The 19,550-nt window shown below is 39.5% G+C and overlaps 1 protein-coding gene across 1 annotated transcript in view; it reads left to right on the top strand.

Annotated features, from left to right (window-relative positions):
* Positions 1 to 18,214, top strand: part of LOC118343180 (ras/Rap GTPase-activating protein SynGAP-like) — a 31,932-nt gene extending 13,718 nt beyond the window's left edge. The window contains exons 4-20 of the mRNA XM_035681934.1: positions 949 to 1,102; positions 1,880 to 1,978; positions 2,107 to 2,346; positions 2,450 to 2,785; positions 2,944 to 3,088; positions 3,672 to 3,816; positions 4,429 to 4,665; positions 5,513 to 5,714; positions 6,682 to 6,872; positions 8,216 to 8,420; positions 9,285 to 9,911; positions 12,484 to 12,807; positions 12,875 to 13,117; positions 13,349 to 13,510; positions 14,020 to 14,231; positions 16,311 to 16,383; positions 17,971 to 18,214. Of these exons, the coding sequence (XP_035537827.1) occupies positions 949 to 1,102; positions 1,880 to 1,978; positions 2,107 to 2,346; positions 2,450 to 2,785; positions 2,944 to 3,088; positions 3,672 to 3,816; positions 4,429 to 4,665; positions 5,513 to 5,714; positions 6,682 to 6,872; positions 8,216 to 8,420; positions 9,285 to 9,911; positions 12,484 to 12,807; positions 12,875 to 13,117; positions 13,349 to 13,510; positions 14,020 to 14,231; positions 16,311 to 16,383; positions 17,971 to 18,009 (3,634 nt within the window). The 3' untranslated portion in view covers positions 18,010 to 18,214. The remainder of the gene's footprint in view (positions 1 to 948; positions 1,103 to 1,879; positions 1,979 to 2,106; positions 2,347 to 2,449; positions 2,786 to 2,943; positions 3,089 to 3,671; positions 3,817 to 4,428; positions 4,666 to 5,512; positions 5,715 to 6,681; positions 6,873 to 8,215; positions 8,421 to 9,284; positions 9,912 to 12,483; positions 12,808 to 12,874; positions 13,118 to 13,348; positions 13,511 to 14,019; positions 14,232 to 16,310; positions 16,384 to 17,970) is intronic.
* Positions 18,215 to 19,550: the final 1,336 nt, after the last annotated feature.

The raw sequence follows: 19,550 nt of genomic DNA, 5'->3' as shown, positions 1-19,550 counted from the left end.
TCAGTGTAAATGAACTTTTTCAATGTATTCTTCTTCAAAGCTAGTTTCAGAAAATGCTAAAGGAAGAGGTATACATTTCGGAGAATACACTTATTTTGTATTAGATGTACGATGAAGCTAACAGGTGCTTAGTTTAGCACACAAATTAGAAACAGGGAGAAACAGCTCAGTTCAAATGTAACAAAAGCTGCCAAAAAAATTAAATTAAAACATTTTCACAGAAAGTTTTTTGTACGAGTTAAACAAATGAGATATTATAGGTGTGTTACTATCTGACAGAGCCAGGCTAGTTGTTTCCCTGTTCAGAGTCTTTATGCTATGCTAAGCTAAATGGCTGCTGGCTGTAGCTGTAGTATCTTCTCCTCTAACCCTCGAGGCAAACTGTTTTCCTCACTGCATTTTTTTTTCAACTGGCGAGAGACAGCCTTGGCAAACCTTTTCGCTTCCACTTCCATCAACACCTTTAGTTTTTTCTTGATAGATCTGCCCTCTTCTGAAGGCTACCCTATTATCAGTCCTCTGTGCCATTTTATAACTGCACTACAGGCTTTCTGCAGTTTAGCCCCACTGAACTGCTTCTTCTGCTGGTTTACATCCCCCCCATTTACCAACATCACATTTTTATATGCATTTGTAAATTCTTGTGTAGTTCGGAAATTAAAGAATTGCATTTCCAGAAAACACCACAGACTGGGACACTGTGGGCCATTTCCTATCATGCAGTATGTGTTGAGTCAACAGACCAAACTGCAAACCCCAGAACAGAAAATCTGGTAGTCTTAACTTTTCCATAAACTCATTATAAAAGGATCAGATCTCAGAAAATCGTACTGAAATTGCAGCAATGACTCATTTTTTGTTATATGAAAACCTTTCTAAATTGTTTATCTAAAGACCAGTGATTACCTGAATCCTGAAAGTAAACAAAGTCTCTTCTTCTCTCACCAGGACACGATTGATGCAGAGCTTCAAAGAATCCCACTCCCATGAATCCCTACTTTCTCCTAGTAGTGCTGCAGAGGCTTTGGACCTAGTTTTGGATGAAGAGGCCATAATCAAACCTGTCCACTCTAGCATTTTAGGACAAGAGTACTGCTTTGAGGTGCATTAAGTTGTATAACCTTTTCATTCTCCCTGGTTTTATTTGTCTACTAATGGGCTTGAGGTGAATTTTTAAGTGAATTTGTTAAAAACGTTCTAAGTGAAGACATCAAACCACTTCTCACCTCCGTCTGAATTAGATAAATTAAGTGAGCTAGTGGTTTAAAGGTCCAGTGTGCAACTGTGGCACAAATGGAGTATAATATTCACAGGTAGGTTTTCATTAGTGTATAATCACCTAAAAGTAAGAATTGTTGCGTTTTCGTTACCTACTAATGAGCCTTTTATATCTGTTGGTCCGCGGGTCGCCTTCAATGTTTCTACAGTAGCCCAGAATGGACAAACCAAACACTGGCTCTAGATGAGGCCTTTTCGTGTTTTTTTCAAACGTTTCGCTGCCACAGTAGTTTCTCCCTCATGCTTGGAAAGGGAGGGCGACGCAAGAGAGTTGCAGTGTGTTCCTATACCGCTAGATGCCCCTAAATCCTACACACTGGACCTTTTAAAGAATTCATGCTGACTTGATAGATGAAAATAATAAGCACTTTCAGAATCCACAAATTGTCTTTTAGTCTTGTATATCAAGAGATTCTCTGGTATCAAATGTGAGAATTTGCTGTAAATTAATTATCTGTGAGTTCTGAACAAAACCAGCCATTTGAAGATGTTACTGATTAATTGGAAAAACAATTAGTTTTTTCAGAGATTAATCAACTGTAAAAATAATTGCTACGTCCAGCCATATATGGAATATTTTATAATGATAATTTGTTTGCAGGTGACCACTAGTTCAGGGACAAAATGTTTTGCCTGCCGATCAGCTTCAGAAAGAGACAAGTGGATTGAAAATCTGCAACGAGCTGTCAAACCGAACAAGGTAGATACAATAGATGTATTAAATTTTAAATTACAACAGCACAAAATCAGTCCAGGGTGTAACATTAAGAACCAATGTAAATAAGGACTGTTATAATGCAGTAATAGAACTCCTCGTTTCACTTTCAGGACAACAGCAGACGGGTGGACAATGTGCTGAAGTTGTGGATCATTGAAGCTCGAGACCTTCCGGCTAAGAAACGCTACTATTGTGAACTATGTCTGGATGACATGCTGTACGCACGCACCACCAGCAAACCCCGGACCGACACCGTCTTCTGGGGCGAGCATTTTGAATTTAACAATTTGCCTACCATTCGTAGCCTTCGTTTGCATCTCTACAAGGAAACTGACAAAAAAAGACGCAAGGTAATGCATATGTGGTCAAAATAAAACCATAGTTCCTGGTCAAAAAACATTTTATTACGTTACAAATATTTATATTTTGCTTGTTGCTTGCTCGGTGATCCAGGAGAAAAGCACATATCTTGGCCTTGTCAGCATCCCCATCTCCAGCATCACGGGCCGGCAGTTCGTGGAGCAGTGGTACCCGGTGATACAGTCCAGTGTCTTGGCCAAAAGTGGAGGTGTTGGAAGTACCAAAGTGATCAATGCCTCACTGCGTGTCAAGTCTCGCTACCAGACAATGAACATCCTCCCGATGGAGCTGTACAAGGAGTTTGCTGAGTACATTACCAACAACTACCGAACACTGTGTGCAGTTCTGGAGCCGCTGTTGAGTGTGAAAAGCAAAGAGGAGGTGGCCTTTGCTCTGGTGCACATCCTTCAAAGCACAGGCAAGACAAAGGTAAACAAGGGATCAAATGTAACCTGATTGCATGTTATTCTTCCTTAAATCATTGCTGCTCCCAGTATGATCTGTTGGTTTGTTTTCATCACAATAAGCACTATTTCCTTTCCTTGGTACACAACTCTCCTGAACTTAAAAATGTAATCTCTTCTCAGGAGTTCCTGTCTGACATGGCGATGTGCGAGGTGGATCGATTCATGGACCGTGAGCACTTGATCTTTCGTGAGAACACGCTAGCTACAAAGGCTGTGGAAGAGTACCTCAAACTGATAGGTCACAGATACCTCAAGGATGCTATAGGTAAGGCTGCTGCAGATGATCCCGTGTCAATTGTTTTGATGTAAGTGTGTCTTCCTTGGCTAAATTCCAGCGTTCCAGTGCAATTTTGAGATTGTTTGACCTACATTTGTGATATATTTGTGACATTTTCCAACATTATTCTTATTCATTGTGGTAGCAGCATCTTTGGAAATATTAGAACTGACAGAACAGAAAGAACTGTCTAAATGTCACATCAACAAACAGAATCTGTGCTTTAATAACATTTTTGTGTCACAACATAAAATGGTAATTTATTCTTTTATTTTCTCATACAATGGAAGAGAAATAATAGTTTGATTAGCTGTTTTAAGGTTTTTCCTAATGCACACAATCCAGTATACTGTATACCAATCATTCTTCATGTTTTAATCCATTATACAAATCGTTATATTTTACATTTATATTCTTTGTGTATATAAACTAATGACTTCTTCCTCCTCATTTATTTAACATACTGTTAATTCATATATTTTAGCTCTCATTCACATTGAAGTAGGGCTGAACTTTTTGTATTTTGGTGCATTTTGGAAAACATAATGACACTGTGATTCTCAAATTGCAGGCGACTTCATTCGAGCCTTATATGAGTCTGAGGAGAACTGTGAAGTGGATCCCATGCGTGTCCCGCCATCAGTGCTCGCCGACCATCAAGCCAACCTTCGCATGTGTTGTGAGCTGTTACTCTGCAAGATTATCAACTCTCTCTGGTCAGTTTTTTCCCATTTATACACCTGTAAGAACTATGACTGTATCTGCTCTGTATCTCCACTGATTGGTGTATATAACAGCCTGCTCAATGCAACGCTTTGTCTGGCATCCATTTTGGTCCACGCCACATCACTTTAATATAGGGTGTAGATTAGGGAAAGAAATGTAAATTAAATTAAAAGTGGAAAATTAATCATTTAAAATTGCATTTAAATTGAAAATACATTTTATCAGGCTTTTAATTTTTGCTTTATATTTACAATTTTGTCTTTCCAGTTGACAAAACATCTGGCCTCCATTTGTCTCCATAGTAACAACAATATAAAATTCTTCTATAAAATTTCTTCTTGCAACTCTGATATTTGAACTAAATTAGAACACAATCTTTTATTATCTAGATGTTTTTTCCCAATTATATAATTAGTAAAATCATCATGGTCAAGACCATTTTCAGTATGGTTTCATAAACATAAATCCTCCATCCCGAGCAGTCCAGTCCAGTAATTTTCCATATGTTCTCTCATGACCTTGCTGAATTCCTCAGGGGCTGCTGGATTTTTATCCTGCTGTTCGCCTTGACAATGGGCAATAAAATCATCCTCTTGTTTCAGCATATTTCCCCGGGAGCTGAAGGAAGTTTTTGCCTCGTGGAGAGCCAGATGTGCCGAGCGTGGAAGAGAGGATCTCGCCGACAGCCTCATCAGCTCCTCTCTGTTTCTTCGCTTCATGTGCCCAGCCATCATGTCCCCCTCACTGTTCAACCTAATGCAGGAGTACCCCGCCGAACGCACGTCCCGCACGCTCACACTCATAGCCAAAGTGATGCAGAACCTGGCCAGCTTCAGCAAGTGAGTCTTTTTGTCATCACTTGTCCTCTTACACAAGCTACGACATTACATTGATTTGATTCAGTTCATTTTTAGATTTGTGGATGATGACGCTTGTGCGAGGTGGGATGCATGTCACAGAGTAACATCACGGAAATGGAGACTTGCAGTTTTGACTGCAAGGGTATAAACTGTTACTCACCCACAGTGAGCTCCAAGGCTTTAAGCTGCGACACATTTGTTCTCACCTTCACTCTGTTCACATTTTTTTGAATATAAAAACAATTCTGGCACCTATAATTGTATCAAAAGTTTGGTGGCAGTTTAATAGACTCTACATTTGAGGACCATTGGTTAAAATACTCAAATGATCAGACATGTAATACTTCTGGCAGTGTGCATTAATTGGTCAAATAACTGTTCCTTAAGTCCCAGTGAGTGTGTTTACATGTGCATTAGTGTCCCAGTTAGGACCAGGTTTTTGTGCTTGAACAATCTGGATATGCCCCTTACGTTGGTTTTGAGAAACCAGATATGCTGTAGCACTCTGAAAGAGAACCAGGATATTGCAGCATGTAGACAACTCATCGAGGTTTCTAATCATTGTCTGCTGTGTTCATACGTAAACAGTTAGGGTGATGGGTATTGGTCTAAGTCACAACTATGACCAAAACCAAGATATGACTGCAAATGGGCATGTACACATACTCACTGTTGTCATACTGTTTTACACTCAAAATTAATACATGTGCAGGACGGTACAGTACAGAACAGCAACAAAAAAAAAGGCAATCACTGTCCAAATACCTGAGATGATTCCACTTGCACTGTAGAGTATGTTTCTATCCTGTCATTATTGCGTCTGCAGATTTGGACCCAAGGAGGAATACATGTATTTCATGAACGAGTTCCTGGAGATGGAGTGGGCCTCCATGCAGCAGTTTCTCTACGAGATTTCCAACATGGAGACTGGTGGAAACGCTGGAGGGTTCGAGGGCTACATTGACCTTGGCAGAGAATTGTCCATGCTGCACAGCTTACTGTGGGAAGTCATGGGTCAGCTTAGCAAGGTAGGTGGACTAAGTGGAACACTGAATTAAATATTTAATATGATATCCCCAACTAAAGAATGTAGAGAGTCAAGAATTGGAAAATAAGGTTCTGCAGACACAAGATGAATATTATTTTCACTCAATTAAAACTGAGGTGGAATTAATGCTTTAATAAGTAACTGAAGTGCTCGCACTGTGAATTTGTTGAAATTGTACTGTAGTTGTATCCTAATGAAAGTTATAAATATTATATGCTCAGTCCTAAATTGTCATATAGCTGGACAGATGTGTGACATTTTCTGTGTTTTTATGAATTAGATTTGAATTTTATGAATGAATAAGTGAACATACTTTATGTCGCAGAGGTTTCCAACCCCTGCGGCACAGACAATTACTGGGCCGTGGAACATTTGCTACTGGGCTGCATAAACGTCTGAATAAAAGTTTTATAGTTAGGGATGCACCGATCCAACTTTTCTCTCCTGATACAGATTCTGATAAGAGTCTTGTTCCAGTGCCGTACTCTCTTTATCCCTAAATAAAATATGTGTTAATGTTAAAATTACTTCCTGACCAAAAAAAGTGCAGAAAATCTATTAAGCTTAATAAGGTATCTATCTAATGGTTTGAATCAGAGCATCAGTATTTACCATATTATCATAATAATGATTATATAAAATGATAATTTAAGATCAGAGGCTATTTGTGCAGTAATTACCTTGAACTTGGCACAGTCTGCCTGTGATTCATCTTTCCTTATGCTTCCCTGTCAAGCCCACAACAACAGGATAATGACTTTGAAAGTAGGTCATCAGTTTCACCTTCTATTTTGCCTTTTCTTCTGGTCGTGCCCTCCCCCCCGGTTGCCTGGGCTGCTAGAATATTCTCAGTAAAATGGTCCCTAGTATAAAAAAGGTTGTTTACCCCCTGGTATAAGTCGTGTGAGGTTTGGATTTTCTTAATTTTGGAAACTTTTTTTCTGCAGGACGCCATCCTCAAACTCGGCCCCCTACCACGGCTGCTGAATGACATCAGCGTCGCCCTGAGGAACCCACAGCTCCACATGCCTACAAATCACCAGCCAGACAGACCGAAGGACAGACTCTTTTCACGGCCATCTTTCAATCGTCTCATGTCGTCTGACTTCCAAAGCCTTATGATGCGTGACTTAAACAGGTATCTTTCATGCTTTCCTTTGTTATGTATTTTTGTTGTTATCGTTCTTACACGTGAAATTGGATTTGCATGTCCTCAAAGAGTGTGCTCCTGTGGACTGTGTGCCAAGGCGGGCTATGCTTTTACATTTGAACTTTATCGAGACAAAGCGAATGGCCACGATTGCAAATGTGCACCTATTGCACATGAGCAGAGGAGTTACAGTTTCGTACTCAATAAGTGAGAATTCAGCGGCTCAAAACAAAACACTGGTTAGTTTCTAAAAGCCCCTAATGCTAATGCAGCTCTTCAGGCTTTTTAAGTATTTTATCAATCAGTAATTGCCAGCACCATCTGTTCCCAGACTCTCTCACCCAAACCTCTTTCCTCTGTGTTTTAATTCATTTCAGCACTCTGCTACTGTCAAGAGACAGTTGCTCTCATTACAGCCTAACTGTTTAAATAAGAACTCTTTAAGTAGAGAAAAACAGTGGTAATATCAGAGGAATCCACTGCACCTATTTTGTGTTTACTATTATAAATCCCTCCTCCCAAGCACTAGTCTGTTGGAACAAACGCTGCAGCAGTAAATATGTAATTGAATGAGAATGACTGAAATCTGCTGCAGGCAGGTGTGAGAGGACAGAGATCAAACGTCTGGAAATTCAAACCATCCACACACCTGCCGTTCCTTGTAGCTCTAACCCCAGAGGTGTCAGGGTTGGAGTCACGCCTTCTCCTCTCAGGGTTTCCACATGTTTCATTATGCAACAGTTACATAAGAAAAACGTGTAGTTCTTGCATACTGTAAAAGCTTGTAGACAGGATCAAAACTCTTGACTGTGAATAAATTATTTACAGCGTGCAGAATACTTTGGTTTCTTCACACGTTTTGTTATGAAATGAGAATAGCAAAGGAATCATGCTACCATTTCATTGTTTTTTGCATTATTAATGTATCTATTTATTTTTCATCCCACACATCCCCACATAAATTCACATTTTCTGACCATATAATATTTTGGTAAAATACATAAAACAGTATGTGTGATATGGGCATCCTGTTACCCATATAGGGCAGTGGTTTCCAACCTGGGTCAGGACCCCCACAAGGTGACGAGATGAATCTGGTGGGTTGTGAGATAATTGGGAAATGAGAAAAAAAACACATTCTGATGAAATAAAAAGATAAAGCAGTGGGAGAGAAGGCAACATTTATCATTTGGGACCACCTGTCCTGTGCTTACACTTTGATTTCCTTCCATACGGCCCATGTACGTTGTTTACAATTCAATGGACTAATGCAGCATAGAATAAACCCATCATAGCGGTTAATAACACCTCTTCCTGTTGTGTATCTGCAGTTCAATAGACATCTCTCGCCTGCCCTCCCCTACGACGGGAGTCTCCGCTGTAGAATCCCTCTCATCTAATCTGAACATGAGGCGTCACGCAGAACGAGACCTCCGCTCTTCGAGGGAGGTGTTCTACGTGACCCGCCCACCGCTGGCCCGATCCAGCCCTGCATACTGCACGAGCAGCTCGGACATCACCGAACCAGATCCAAAGGTACGATGTAAAATAGTCATGAAACTGTTCCATTTCACTCTGGTTCTGTTTGCTGATTTATGTCTTAATTCTGCAGCTTTTTAAGCTTTCTCTGCAAGCATCAGCGTACACATTTTTATAAAATACTATTAACAAATTACTAGCATATTTACATTAGAAAATTATACAACATTATGTGACTGATATATTATCACATCATTATCTACTTGAGCACTTAAGACATTCTTTGTGGATTTCAATAAGAAGATGATTTCTTTTGAGAGTAGATTATGATTTAACAAGAGATCATAATAACAGATTATTACTGATTATTTAATAATCAAAGCCGTTTTCAAGTCTGACTTTCAGTTTGATTAGATGGAATTTGGTTGCAATGTAAGATTTCCAGCCCAAAAAAAACATTACATTACATTCAAGGGCTAAAAATGACATTAAGTCAGTGTCTTTATGCATTGAATGAATTACTTATTAGAATCCAGCAAGGCAAGTTTATTTATGTAGCACTTTACATAAGACATAAAAAGGCATTAAAACAAAACATAAAAGAAAGCAAGGCAATAAAAGAGACATATAATTAGGATTTTTAAAGAAAAATCATGGAAGGGGAGCTAAAGTGGAACAAAACAATACACAGAGGAGTGAGACTTTGGTCTAGCATAACTATATAAAAGCATTTAGCTGTCTAAAGCCATAAATATAACTATATATGACAGTTAAATGTGCCTGAATTCAATTTAAAACTAAAAATACACACATTTACTGTACATTCGGAAATGGAGTTTAGTGCATTTTCTGAACAATGTTTTTGTATATAAATCCAGTCCAGAATAAAGCTAGAATAAATGTTTTTGTTGTGTCCCTCAGGTCCATAGTGTGAATAAAAGTGTGTCCATGATGGACCTTCAGGACTCCCGTATGAACAGCATTTCCAACCTGAACTCTGTGGGAGACATGCTCACCTCCTCTCAGGCCTCCATCGCCGGCCTGGGCCACAGCTTCGGGAACCTCTGCGGTCCTCTTCGCATGGGAGGGCATATGCCAGCGGGCTCAGCGGGCTCCGGTTTGAGGCTGAGCCAGATGGGCCACATAGGGGGGCCCACTGAATCCATATCTCAACAACAGCAGCAGGCAGCAGCGGCCATGCACTTCCCCCTGTCTTTCCAGAACCCGCTATTCCATTTGGCTGCCCAGAACTCCCCGGCTCAGTCTCAGCCTCATCCCCCTCCTCTCCTCCTTGCCCCTGAGCCCGAGAACGGCCACCACGACTATCAGCCTGCCTTTGGCAACAATGCTTTCTCCCGCAGTGAGGACTTGTCTGGCCTGCGGTCACAGAGCAGTCTGGTGCAGCCCAGCATTGTCCACTCACACAGTTACAGTGATGATTTCACCCGGCAGAATCAGAGCAATGACTACGCCTGGCACCAGCTGTCACTGCAGGTGCAGGTAGGAATCTCTCATTTATCTGCACACGGAAAATATAACAAAAAGACAGTTTTATGTTAGCACAGTAATGATATGCAGCATCTTTTAACCTTTGCTTAAAATATTTACCGTCTTATGTTTCACAAATAAAGCTTATATATGCAATAAATAGAGGAAACAAGACCTGTGATATATTTATTCTTTTATCAACTGAATACAGGTGACTCCTATAGTATAAAAGAAACCTTAACTACAATTACATTTATGCATGCAACAACACTCTTTTGTATCTGAAGCTATAATTAACTCTTACGGTTAACTGCAAATTAATTAGCATTTAACCTGTAAGAGATCACTTCCATCAGTACAGGATTTGGTCTTCATATTTATACTGAACTAGCTGAGCAGCCAGAGTGGTATTGTATTTTAAAGACCACCACCAGATGGAGAGCTTGTAAGCTGGTCCATAAACTTGCAGACTGCTATTCAGTTCAGTCTGTTTTGTTCACTTGCATCCGTAGCAGTGACCTCTGATTTATCTAATGTTTAAAACGATCAATGTCACATTGTAGATCTTCTAATCGGATAGCCTGTTGTGGGCTTATTTCTGGACACTGTCAGTTACCATTGCCGATTGGATGTCAGACCTGTCACAGCATACACTCAGTTGATTGACAGGTGTTTCTATTATTTTGTCCACCATATTTATATCAGTGAGAGTGGGCTAAATAATAAAAACACCCCTCCGTATAATGGATAATAATAATAATAATCATATAGTCGAATTAAGGCCTCTCTGAAACAACAAAACCTGAACAGTTAAACCTTCATGAGGTAGGATTATTTTAGGGCTGTTGTATTAGACTGCATTAGATTTAACTTGTTGTCCCTAATATACTGGCAACTGAGTGTACATGAACATGAACTGTACTTTTTGGAATACTGTGGTAGTATCCTCAACTTTTATAGTTTAAGACAGTTGCAGTTTTATACTTTTTGTGAGACTCCAAATTGGTATACAGAATGAATGCCAGGCACAACATCAAGATTCATCTGAAGTTATCCTTCAAATAGAAGTTACATAATAATGTGAATATATAATTTACTGCTTTAGGAAAAAACAATTCTTCTCTCATATGTCGTACATATCAGTGGATCTTCCGGTTTATGGCCCTCAGTTTTTCTACAGCAATCACTCAAATTCAGTACAAACACAGTATTAAAACCACTAGATCTGCTAATGTTGTGATGAGGACAGTCACAGCCAAGAATACATTTTCTCAGTTTTCCTAAAAAGACCTGGATATTTTTTTTCCCCATTTCAAGCCAAGTTGCCCAACAAACTTGGACCCTTGTCATTTATTCTTAGTGTTATTTTAACCCCTTGATTGCGCATCAAAAAATGTCTGCATGAATTCAGGTCATGATTCCGATTAGCCTGCTTGTACTTTAGTTTTCACTGTGTTGCGGAGTAAAGCTCGCATCCAAACACAATAGGAAATGTTTACAAAATGGCCTTCTCATGAGCAGCAGAATATGCAAATCTAACAGTAATGTAAGGGCGCTTTTGAGGGACACTTGTTACGCTACAGACAGCAGGATCGTTCACTGGTCTGCCCTGCAGAACTGTGTAGGGTGCTTGACATCAATCATGCTGTGTGGCCTTGTTTCAACAGGGCTGGAAACTGGCTGTGGGTCGACAGGGCAGAAAAGAGTGTTGTAACTGTTGATACTACACATATCATTATATTATACATACTTTAACTTTGTGTACTGCGGATCGGTGGAACACTGTTTGAGAGTCTATACTCGAAACCTAGGTTTAAGCATTTCCAGTAAAAGCTGATCAACTATGGAGAACTTTTTTTATATACATATATAATTACTATTAATTATGTACAATTAGTATCAAACTTGTTTTAACTCACATGGGAACCCACATTATAAACTTTAATTAAACTGTCACTTGTTTGATGGAGTTCAGTAGGATTCTTGTATTTTCTGTAACAGCTTTTAATAAAAGTATGACAGGACATTTTGCACAGGGACAGCTGATCTATCTCACTGATAAGTTTACTACAGCATGTCTGTGTAAAATTAAAGTGTTTAACGATACAGTCATGTAGTCTTGAGCTATTTCTGTCCTGCTGCGTGGGCCTTAATGGAACAAACATCACAAGCCTCCTGTTCATTAATGCAGATGGTGTGTCAGGACAGTGCTTTATCATCCATCCATCCATCCATCCATCCATCCATCATCCATCCCAGTCAAACTGGGACAGGTCTGACTTGTACTGCCCCAGAGGTGAAAAACAAACATGGGCATTCCCATTTTTAATGGGACACATATCTGGAAACAAACCCAAGAAAGCCAGAGGTCCACTCCAACTTCCTTTTATATCAAACTTTCCTGTTTGCCTTGGGCTTTTATTAAATTTGATTGGACTATCGTGTTACTACACTGGATTAACATTTGTTGTTATTCAGTTTTATAGAACATACTTTATGTGTTTTGATATCCTGGTACAATCTGTGGTGGTACGCCATTGTACACTGCTGTCTTTGTGTCTTATTGGATCTTCTATCAAATTACTACACAGAAACATTTGCGTGACAATTTCTCTTTGTTGTATCCTCTCAGGAGTCTCTGCAGCAGCAGCACCTGATGGAGGCGTACTCAAGACAAGCCCACCGACGGGCACGTGCCGCCTCTTTGGCTACAAGCCTATACAGTTCACCCCGTCCGCAGAACACTCTATCCCCACAGCACTCAATCACAGCGGTCCCATTAACACTCAGCCACCGCCCACTCCAAAAGGTTCGCCCGCAGAGCAGAAACCTCCATCTCGACTCCTCTGACACAAACTTCAGTGCAGTCAGCCGAAACAGCGCCAATACTCAGCAGCCGCAGCAACAGCACAGCAACAACAACAGCAGCCACAGCAACAGCATCACAGGCATCAAAGCATCAACAACATCACAACATCAACAGCATCAAGCATCAACAACATCAACAACAACAACAACAACATCAACATCAACAACAACAACAACATCAACAGCAGCAACAGCAGCAACAACAGGACGCACAGCTGTCGGTGACGGACAGTCCAGCTCCCGGGCTTCCATACCAGACCAGCTCCGCCAAAGAGAACCAGGGCCCACCAGCTGCTGCAGAGGGGTCAACAGACACGCCCACAAAAAACACCAAGAAGTCCCAACAGTCACAACTGCAGCCGCCACAGCAGCATCTGCTCAAACCAGGCAATAAACAGGTCAATTTAATTACAATCCTTAAATATAAAACTGTATAGCAAAAATAGTTAGTAGTAGGCATGGGAGAAAGACCAAATTGAGCTCATAGATAGAATTTATTTATCCCGAGGGAAATTCAAGTATCCAGCATACAGTCCACCTATAAATAGTTATTTGAAGATTCAAATGTCAAGGCATTTCTAATGTAAAGACATGAATTCAAGTATGACTGACCTGTGGTGTTGTTTCAGGGCTCTCAGTCAACACTGAACACCCCAGCCCTCAATGAACGGACAGTCGCCTGGGTGTCCAACATGCCTCATCTCTCTGCCGACATCGAGAGCCTGCGGCCGGACCGCGAGGGCCAGCTGAAAGAGTACTCCAAGAGCATGGATGAATCACGACTAGAGAGGGTCAGCATTTTTTTTTCCTCCACCAGTAAACTCTCTTGCTTCCTCTGAATACTTAACATTGTTCTAGGAAATATAAAAAGCACGTAAGTAGTTTTGCCATATCAGATTGAAGTATGTGAGTGAAAACGGTTGCAGTGAAAATATCTGTCACACTATTAAAAGTGAAGCTTAAATTAGCCCCTGTAAGAGTAGCCTATCACATAATAACTAATGTTTCTTTGGATAGTAACAGGAGAATGGCACTGCTTCATCATATTTTTTTTACCACAAGCCTAAAAACTACAATTTTAAAAAACATTTTCCATGTTGAAAAACAGTATTTTTAACTTGTAGGGTGAATACACATCACATGGCAGCACTACGGGTGCAATGTATTCCACTTGCATAAAGGGCATAGCATAGCAGGAGAGTTGTACTACAGAGTCTTTATTGATAAAACCACTCATCATTCAGGAACATTTCTATATACCAGTGACGGCACAGGTGAAATGATTTTATGTTTATTTCAGGTAAAAGAATATGAAGAAGAGATACATTCCTTGAAAGAGCGGCTGAAGATGTCTCATCGCAAGCTTGAAGAATACGAGCATAGGCTTATGTCGCAGGAACAGCAGACAAGCAAAATCCTTCAGCAGTATCAGAACCGCCTGGAAGACAGTGAGCGCCGCCTAAAGCAGCAGCAATTGGAGAAGGACTCTCAAATCAAAGGCATCATCAGCAGGTGATTAGTGTTGAGGTTGAACTCGAGCTGGCAGAAATGAAGCTGTGCCAGTTACTGCTTGGCTTTCTCAATTGCATCAAATTTGTCTCACAAGAGTTGCTAATAAGTTATTAAATAATAATCATAAAACAAGCAGTTAAGCTTAAGATCCACAATATTTTTTAATGTATGCCCTATATCATGATTGTCCAGCTGTATAATGAGTGTGATGAACCAGAAAGCGTGCATTTACCATTCTAGAAAGTGTATTACTGCTGCTCACATTCGTGTAAAAGCAAATGTTTGAGTGCTACAACAAACAAATTCATAAAAGCAGTTAAACAAACCTTCCCTAAAGTCGAAATGTATGCCAAGTAAAGGTGGTTAAAATGATTACCAGCTTTTCTTTTTTTTAATTGCCTCCATAAAAGAAATGTTTTTGGTCTGTTGTAGTACTCAGAGGACAACATCTGTGCTTAGTGAAGGAGGAAGTATCAAATGCTAATCTTTCCTACACTTTAAGACCTTCACAAAATCTGATTCACAAAATATGAGTAAAGTAAGTAAAAATTGAAGTTTTCCACTGACATACAACTTGCATGATGTCATATGTATCCATTTTTAAAGAAATAGTTCAAAATTTTCGTCAAAATGCTTATTTTCTTTCTTGCTGAGACTTAAAAAGATAGATACCACTCTTGTATTTGTGCCGCAGCCAGGAGCCAATTAGCATAGCTTAGCATAAAGACAGCTAGCCTAGCTGTGTCCAAATAATAATAAAAAAAAACCTCCCCCAAAATGTTAACATTTGTATTTTGTATGGATTAAAAAAATGATGTACAACATGTTTAGAAGTGCTTATAGTCTTTATGCCAAGGTAAGCTAATCACCTCCTGGTTTTAGCTCCATACTTAAAGGTACCCTATAAACAAACATATTCATTTGTATCATGTTACCTAAGTCTATGCATGAGCATCATTATGTGCATTTCCATTCACCTGTTTCTATGCACATTTTCAATTTGCACACAAAACTCATGTGGAAACGAAGAAAATTTAAATAAATCAATCAAAATATCATTAAATAGTTTTTACGCTTGGTTGGTGTATAAATAAAATACAAATGTGTAATCGAAACAGACTTACCCAATAAATAATGACGTACATGAAGCATGAGACTTGCGTCTTCTTCTGCGGTGGTTCATTGGCACGCGACTAGAGAATCAGTGCCCGCATCTGTTTGTCTCGATGCACCCAACTCCTAAAACTGGCAAAACAGTAGTGGATGGAAACGCACATCAATTGTTTTTTCAGATTTTCTTAAAATTTGCATTACATTTGGATGGAAACATGGCTATTGTGCCCATGCAAGTAGATCACGAAATAGAAAACTCCACAGGGTACCTTTAATGCACAGACATACAGTAAGAGTGGTATCGATCTTCTAATCCAACTCTCAGAAAGAAAGCAAATAAGTGTATTTCCCAAAATGTTGAACAATTGCTTTATATGTAGCTCATTTAAATATCACAACTAATACCAAAAATCATACCCATTAGGCTCATACTTAAAGTGAAACCCTTCATGTGGTTAAGTATCAGTTGTTTTTGTTTTGTTATATTTTATTTCAGTAACTTGATTACAAGGACAGAAGAAACCAAATCAGACTAATTGTAACTGTAGCTACCTGTAATTGAAGGAAATGTTTCATGGAAGAAAGTTGGATTCCTACCCAATGAAATGCTTATTTTGTAGTAGTATACAGACCTCACATCTCATTTGGTAGAAAAGCCTCCTTTGGTGAAGTTAAACATCACCTCTGAATACAGATACAGCAGATGGGTGCACACTTAACTACCCGCACACTATCATTTCACAAGTTCTGTATCTGAACAGCTGAATTTGAACTGCTTGAATTGTTCTGAATGCAGTTTGGATTCAGCTTCAGGAAGCTCTGAGGATAGCTGAATGTACCCAGAAACATGTCCAGACCTTAATATCATCATATGGCCACATAATCCTACAGTAAATTCGAAGAACACCGGCTTCATAATTCTATTTTTGTCAACCGGTATGTTTGTTTCTATTTCCCTGTTGTCAGACTCATGGCTGTGGAAGATGAGCTGAGAGGGGGTGCCATTCCTGATATTAAGCCTCGAATCCTCACAGACCAGGTTTGTGCCTGTGTCTACGTCTTTTATCATCCCTATTTGCTAAACCAGTCATGTCCTAAAACAGTTTGCATCATTCTTACATCATATACAAAGCATTTGCCAAAGCCAGTGCAGGGGAAAAGTTTGCGGCTGTCATGCACTTCACCTATTCCCATCTTTCAAAAAGTACGCTTGTGTCACATCTGAAATAACATTTCACCATTTACTGCACACGCCTGAGGGGAGAATGAAAACAATGCTGATCCTAAAAATCAAAAGCTGGATAGAGCTTACATTTTTGTGCAGAGTTTAATCTAGTTTGTCCATGTGAAGGAATAGCAAATCGTCAACATTGAAACGGAATATTACTTACAAAAAAAAGATTATTATACCGCAGGACGCATTCATCATTAGAAAAACCTTGACTGTGACTCACCAGCAGCATCACAGTAATTCTGCAGGGCTGCAGCTTCGTGAATGCACCATGTGGGCTGGATTGTGACGCAGGTGAAGAGGCTGTGTGTGTGTGTGTGTATGCGCCGTGTTTATGCCGGAATAGCTCAGGAGAAATGACATTTGCTATCCTTGAAATACACTGTCACCTTCTTTTAGCACTCAATATCAAGAGCAAATAGACAAAGTTGTCTTTTGAAAAACTTGTATATAACTCGTATATACCGTATATAGAAGTGTTTCTCCACTGGGTCGGTTGTGAGATTGTAATTTGTTTTTTTACACCAGACTTCTTAAACAAATATAAGTGCGTGATTAAAATAGATGTCTAAATTGGGCTACAGAGTTTGGTTTGCAAGCCGTCCATTTTGGCTCACATTATAGTTATAGCTATAAAAACAACACTCTTATGATATTGAATTAGTTTTAGTTATTGGAGTCCTGTTCAAGATGCGCAAGTAAGTGTTGAGAAATGCTATTCCTTCAGATTGGGAGAGTCTAGTAAGTCACTGTGTGTCTCCCAAAGACAGCAAAGGAGAATTTAGATTTAACAAATAGTTTGACATTTTGGGAAATACGTCTATTGGCTTTTCTGCCCAGAGTTAGATAAGAAGATTGACACCACTCTCTTCTCTAAGCCAGCAGCCGGTTAACTTAGCTTAGTACAAAGACTGGAGTTGGAGGGAAACAGCTAGCCTGGTACAGTCCAAAGTTAGGTGCAAAGGTTTAGTGCTGGACTATTTCTTGACCAGGAGCAGTAAGTTTCGGTTGGTTGCCTTCGGATCACGTCCATACATTTTATGCAAATTGCCTTTTATTTTATTTATTTTTTACACAAGATATAGTGTGTGAATAACTTAGTTTTAGGGGGTATTGGTAGGCAGATTATGTTACCTTTGGACAGAGTAAATCTAGTAATTTCCCCTTGTTTCCAGTCTTTATGCTAAGCTAACTGCTCAAGCTATATATTTATCGAACAGATATGAGAGTGGCGTTTCGGAGAGTGATCACCTCATCCAACTCTCTGCAAGAAAGTAAATAAACTTCTTTTTCAAAATGTCTAACTATAACTTTAAACTTGCGCCCTCATGAAACTGTAAATGGACATAAGGGTTGTCGTAAAGTTGTAATTTAACCCGTTTTCTCTCCATTCAGTCTATCAACCAGGGCTATGGTGGCCACCCAGGATCCTGACTGTCAATTCCAAAGTGACCAGAGTTCATGATGGTCACTCGGGTGTAAGAAGACCGATTCAGATCATCCTACAAAAACCCATGAAGATAAGCTCTGCAGTGAATCCAGCAGGACCACTGGAGGCTTCGTCTCACAACGTTCTTAAAAAACAACTTTGCACATATTCAAACTTTGCCTGTACCAGAACTTGACAATCAGTAGTGTGAGGACCAATTTGTGCAGTGAATCTTCTGCACATTATGACTGAAATATAAGCCAATGCCACAACAATGGCAATACTGAACCTAATGAGTTTCTTTATTTAATCAGAAGAAGTGAGAAGAGATGTGTAAAACACTGGGGATGAAGATGGATTCATGATTGTCCCCGCTACAAGCAGCACACTCGCTTCTTACTTAACCGGCTGCAGACATAATGTAGAAAAGGCTTTTAACAAGCACAATCTCCCGCTCATGGTGACGCCTGTGACAAACAACAAGCGTGTTGTTAAACCATTTGCCATCTATGATCCTCGGATACAGGGCCCAAGCAAAGACCTATATTACTATTTGATTCTGATTAAATCATTTAGTATCATATTATCACTTCAAAGCTATTCTTACTTACAAAAGGCAGTTATCACTATAATTTTTGCATCCTTTATAGTACAGCCATCCCATCTGAACAGATGCCAAACAAATCCCACAATCAACTAACTGCTTTAAATACAATCGAAATCTTCTCTGGTTACGTTTTCCTTCGGCTTACAGTGTAAAGCCAGAAAGTCTCTTTGACTTTCAGTGTATAGAAGAAGTATTTCTTAAAGCTATTAAATCTATTTAATAATGGAAATACTTACAAAAATAATCTGAGATTATGATGCGTTTTGTTCACTTTGTAATAATAATATTAATCATAATAAAGAATATATATGACATTTCAAAACAGTGAGACAAAGTGCTTCATAAATATTATAGACATAAAGAGTCGTGTCAAAATACATAATTTAAAGGGGCATTGCACTGATTTTACACAGCACATAGTACTTCTTGGCCTGTGAAAATCTTCTGGGGCTGTGAAGAAGCCTTGTCAAGTCTTACAAAATAATATCTCAGCATGGGGTCGGACTCCAAGTGGAGAGAGAGGAGGAGAGAGAGAAAAGGGGAGAGAGAAAAGATGCCGTTGGTTGATTTATAAGAAATGTTGGATCCACAATTTTAGATCTTGACCCATGCCAGGGACAAAAGGCCCTATTTACACCTTTTATTAGCATGTAAACTGTATCTGAACAGTGGTATCTGATCTATGGGCCTTTGCATTTATACCTGGTATTAACCTCCACATCTCATTATGCAAATGAGTCAGGCAAACAAACATGGTGCATCCCACGCCCGTGTCATTCATTTCTAAAATCACATTTTGCAAGGGAAGACTTGCGAGCTGCTGCTAATACTTGAAGTTTCTGGCAAGCAGCTTACATTAGCAGGGAGAGCCGGAGTTAGGACATTTTTTTTCTTTGTTAAGATGAGATCACAATGCGATGCCCCCCCCCCCCCCCCCCC

This window comes from Morone saxatilis, unplaced genomic scaffold (genome assembly GCF_004916995.1).
Source record: "Morone saxatilis isolate NCDOM2014 unplaced genomic scaffold, NCSU_SB_2.0 Contig9, whole genome shotgun sequence".
Taxonomy (NCBI): domain Eukaryota; kingdom Metazoa; phylum Chordata; class Actinopteri; family Moronidae; genus Morone; species Morone saxatilis.
This window is presented reverse-complemented; position numbering and strand designations above follow the sequence as displayed.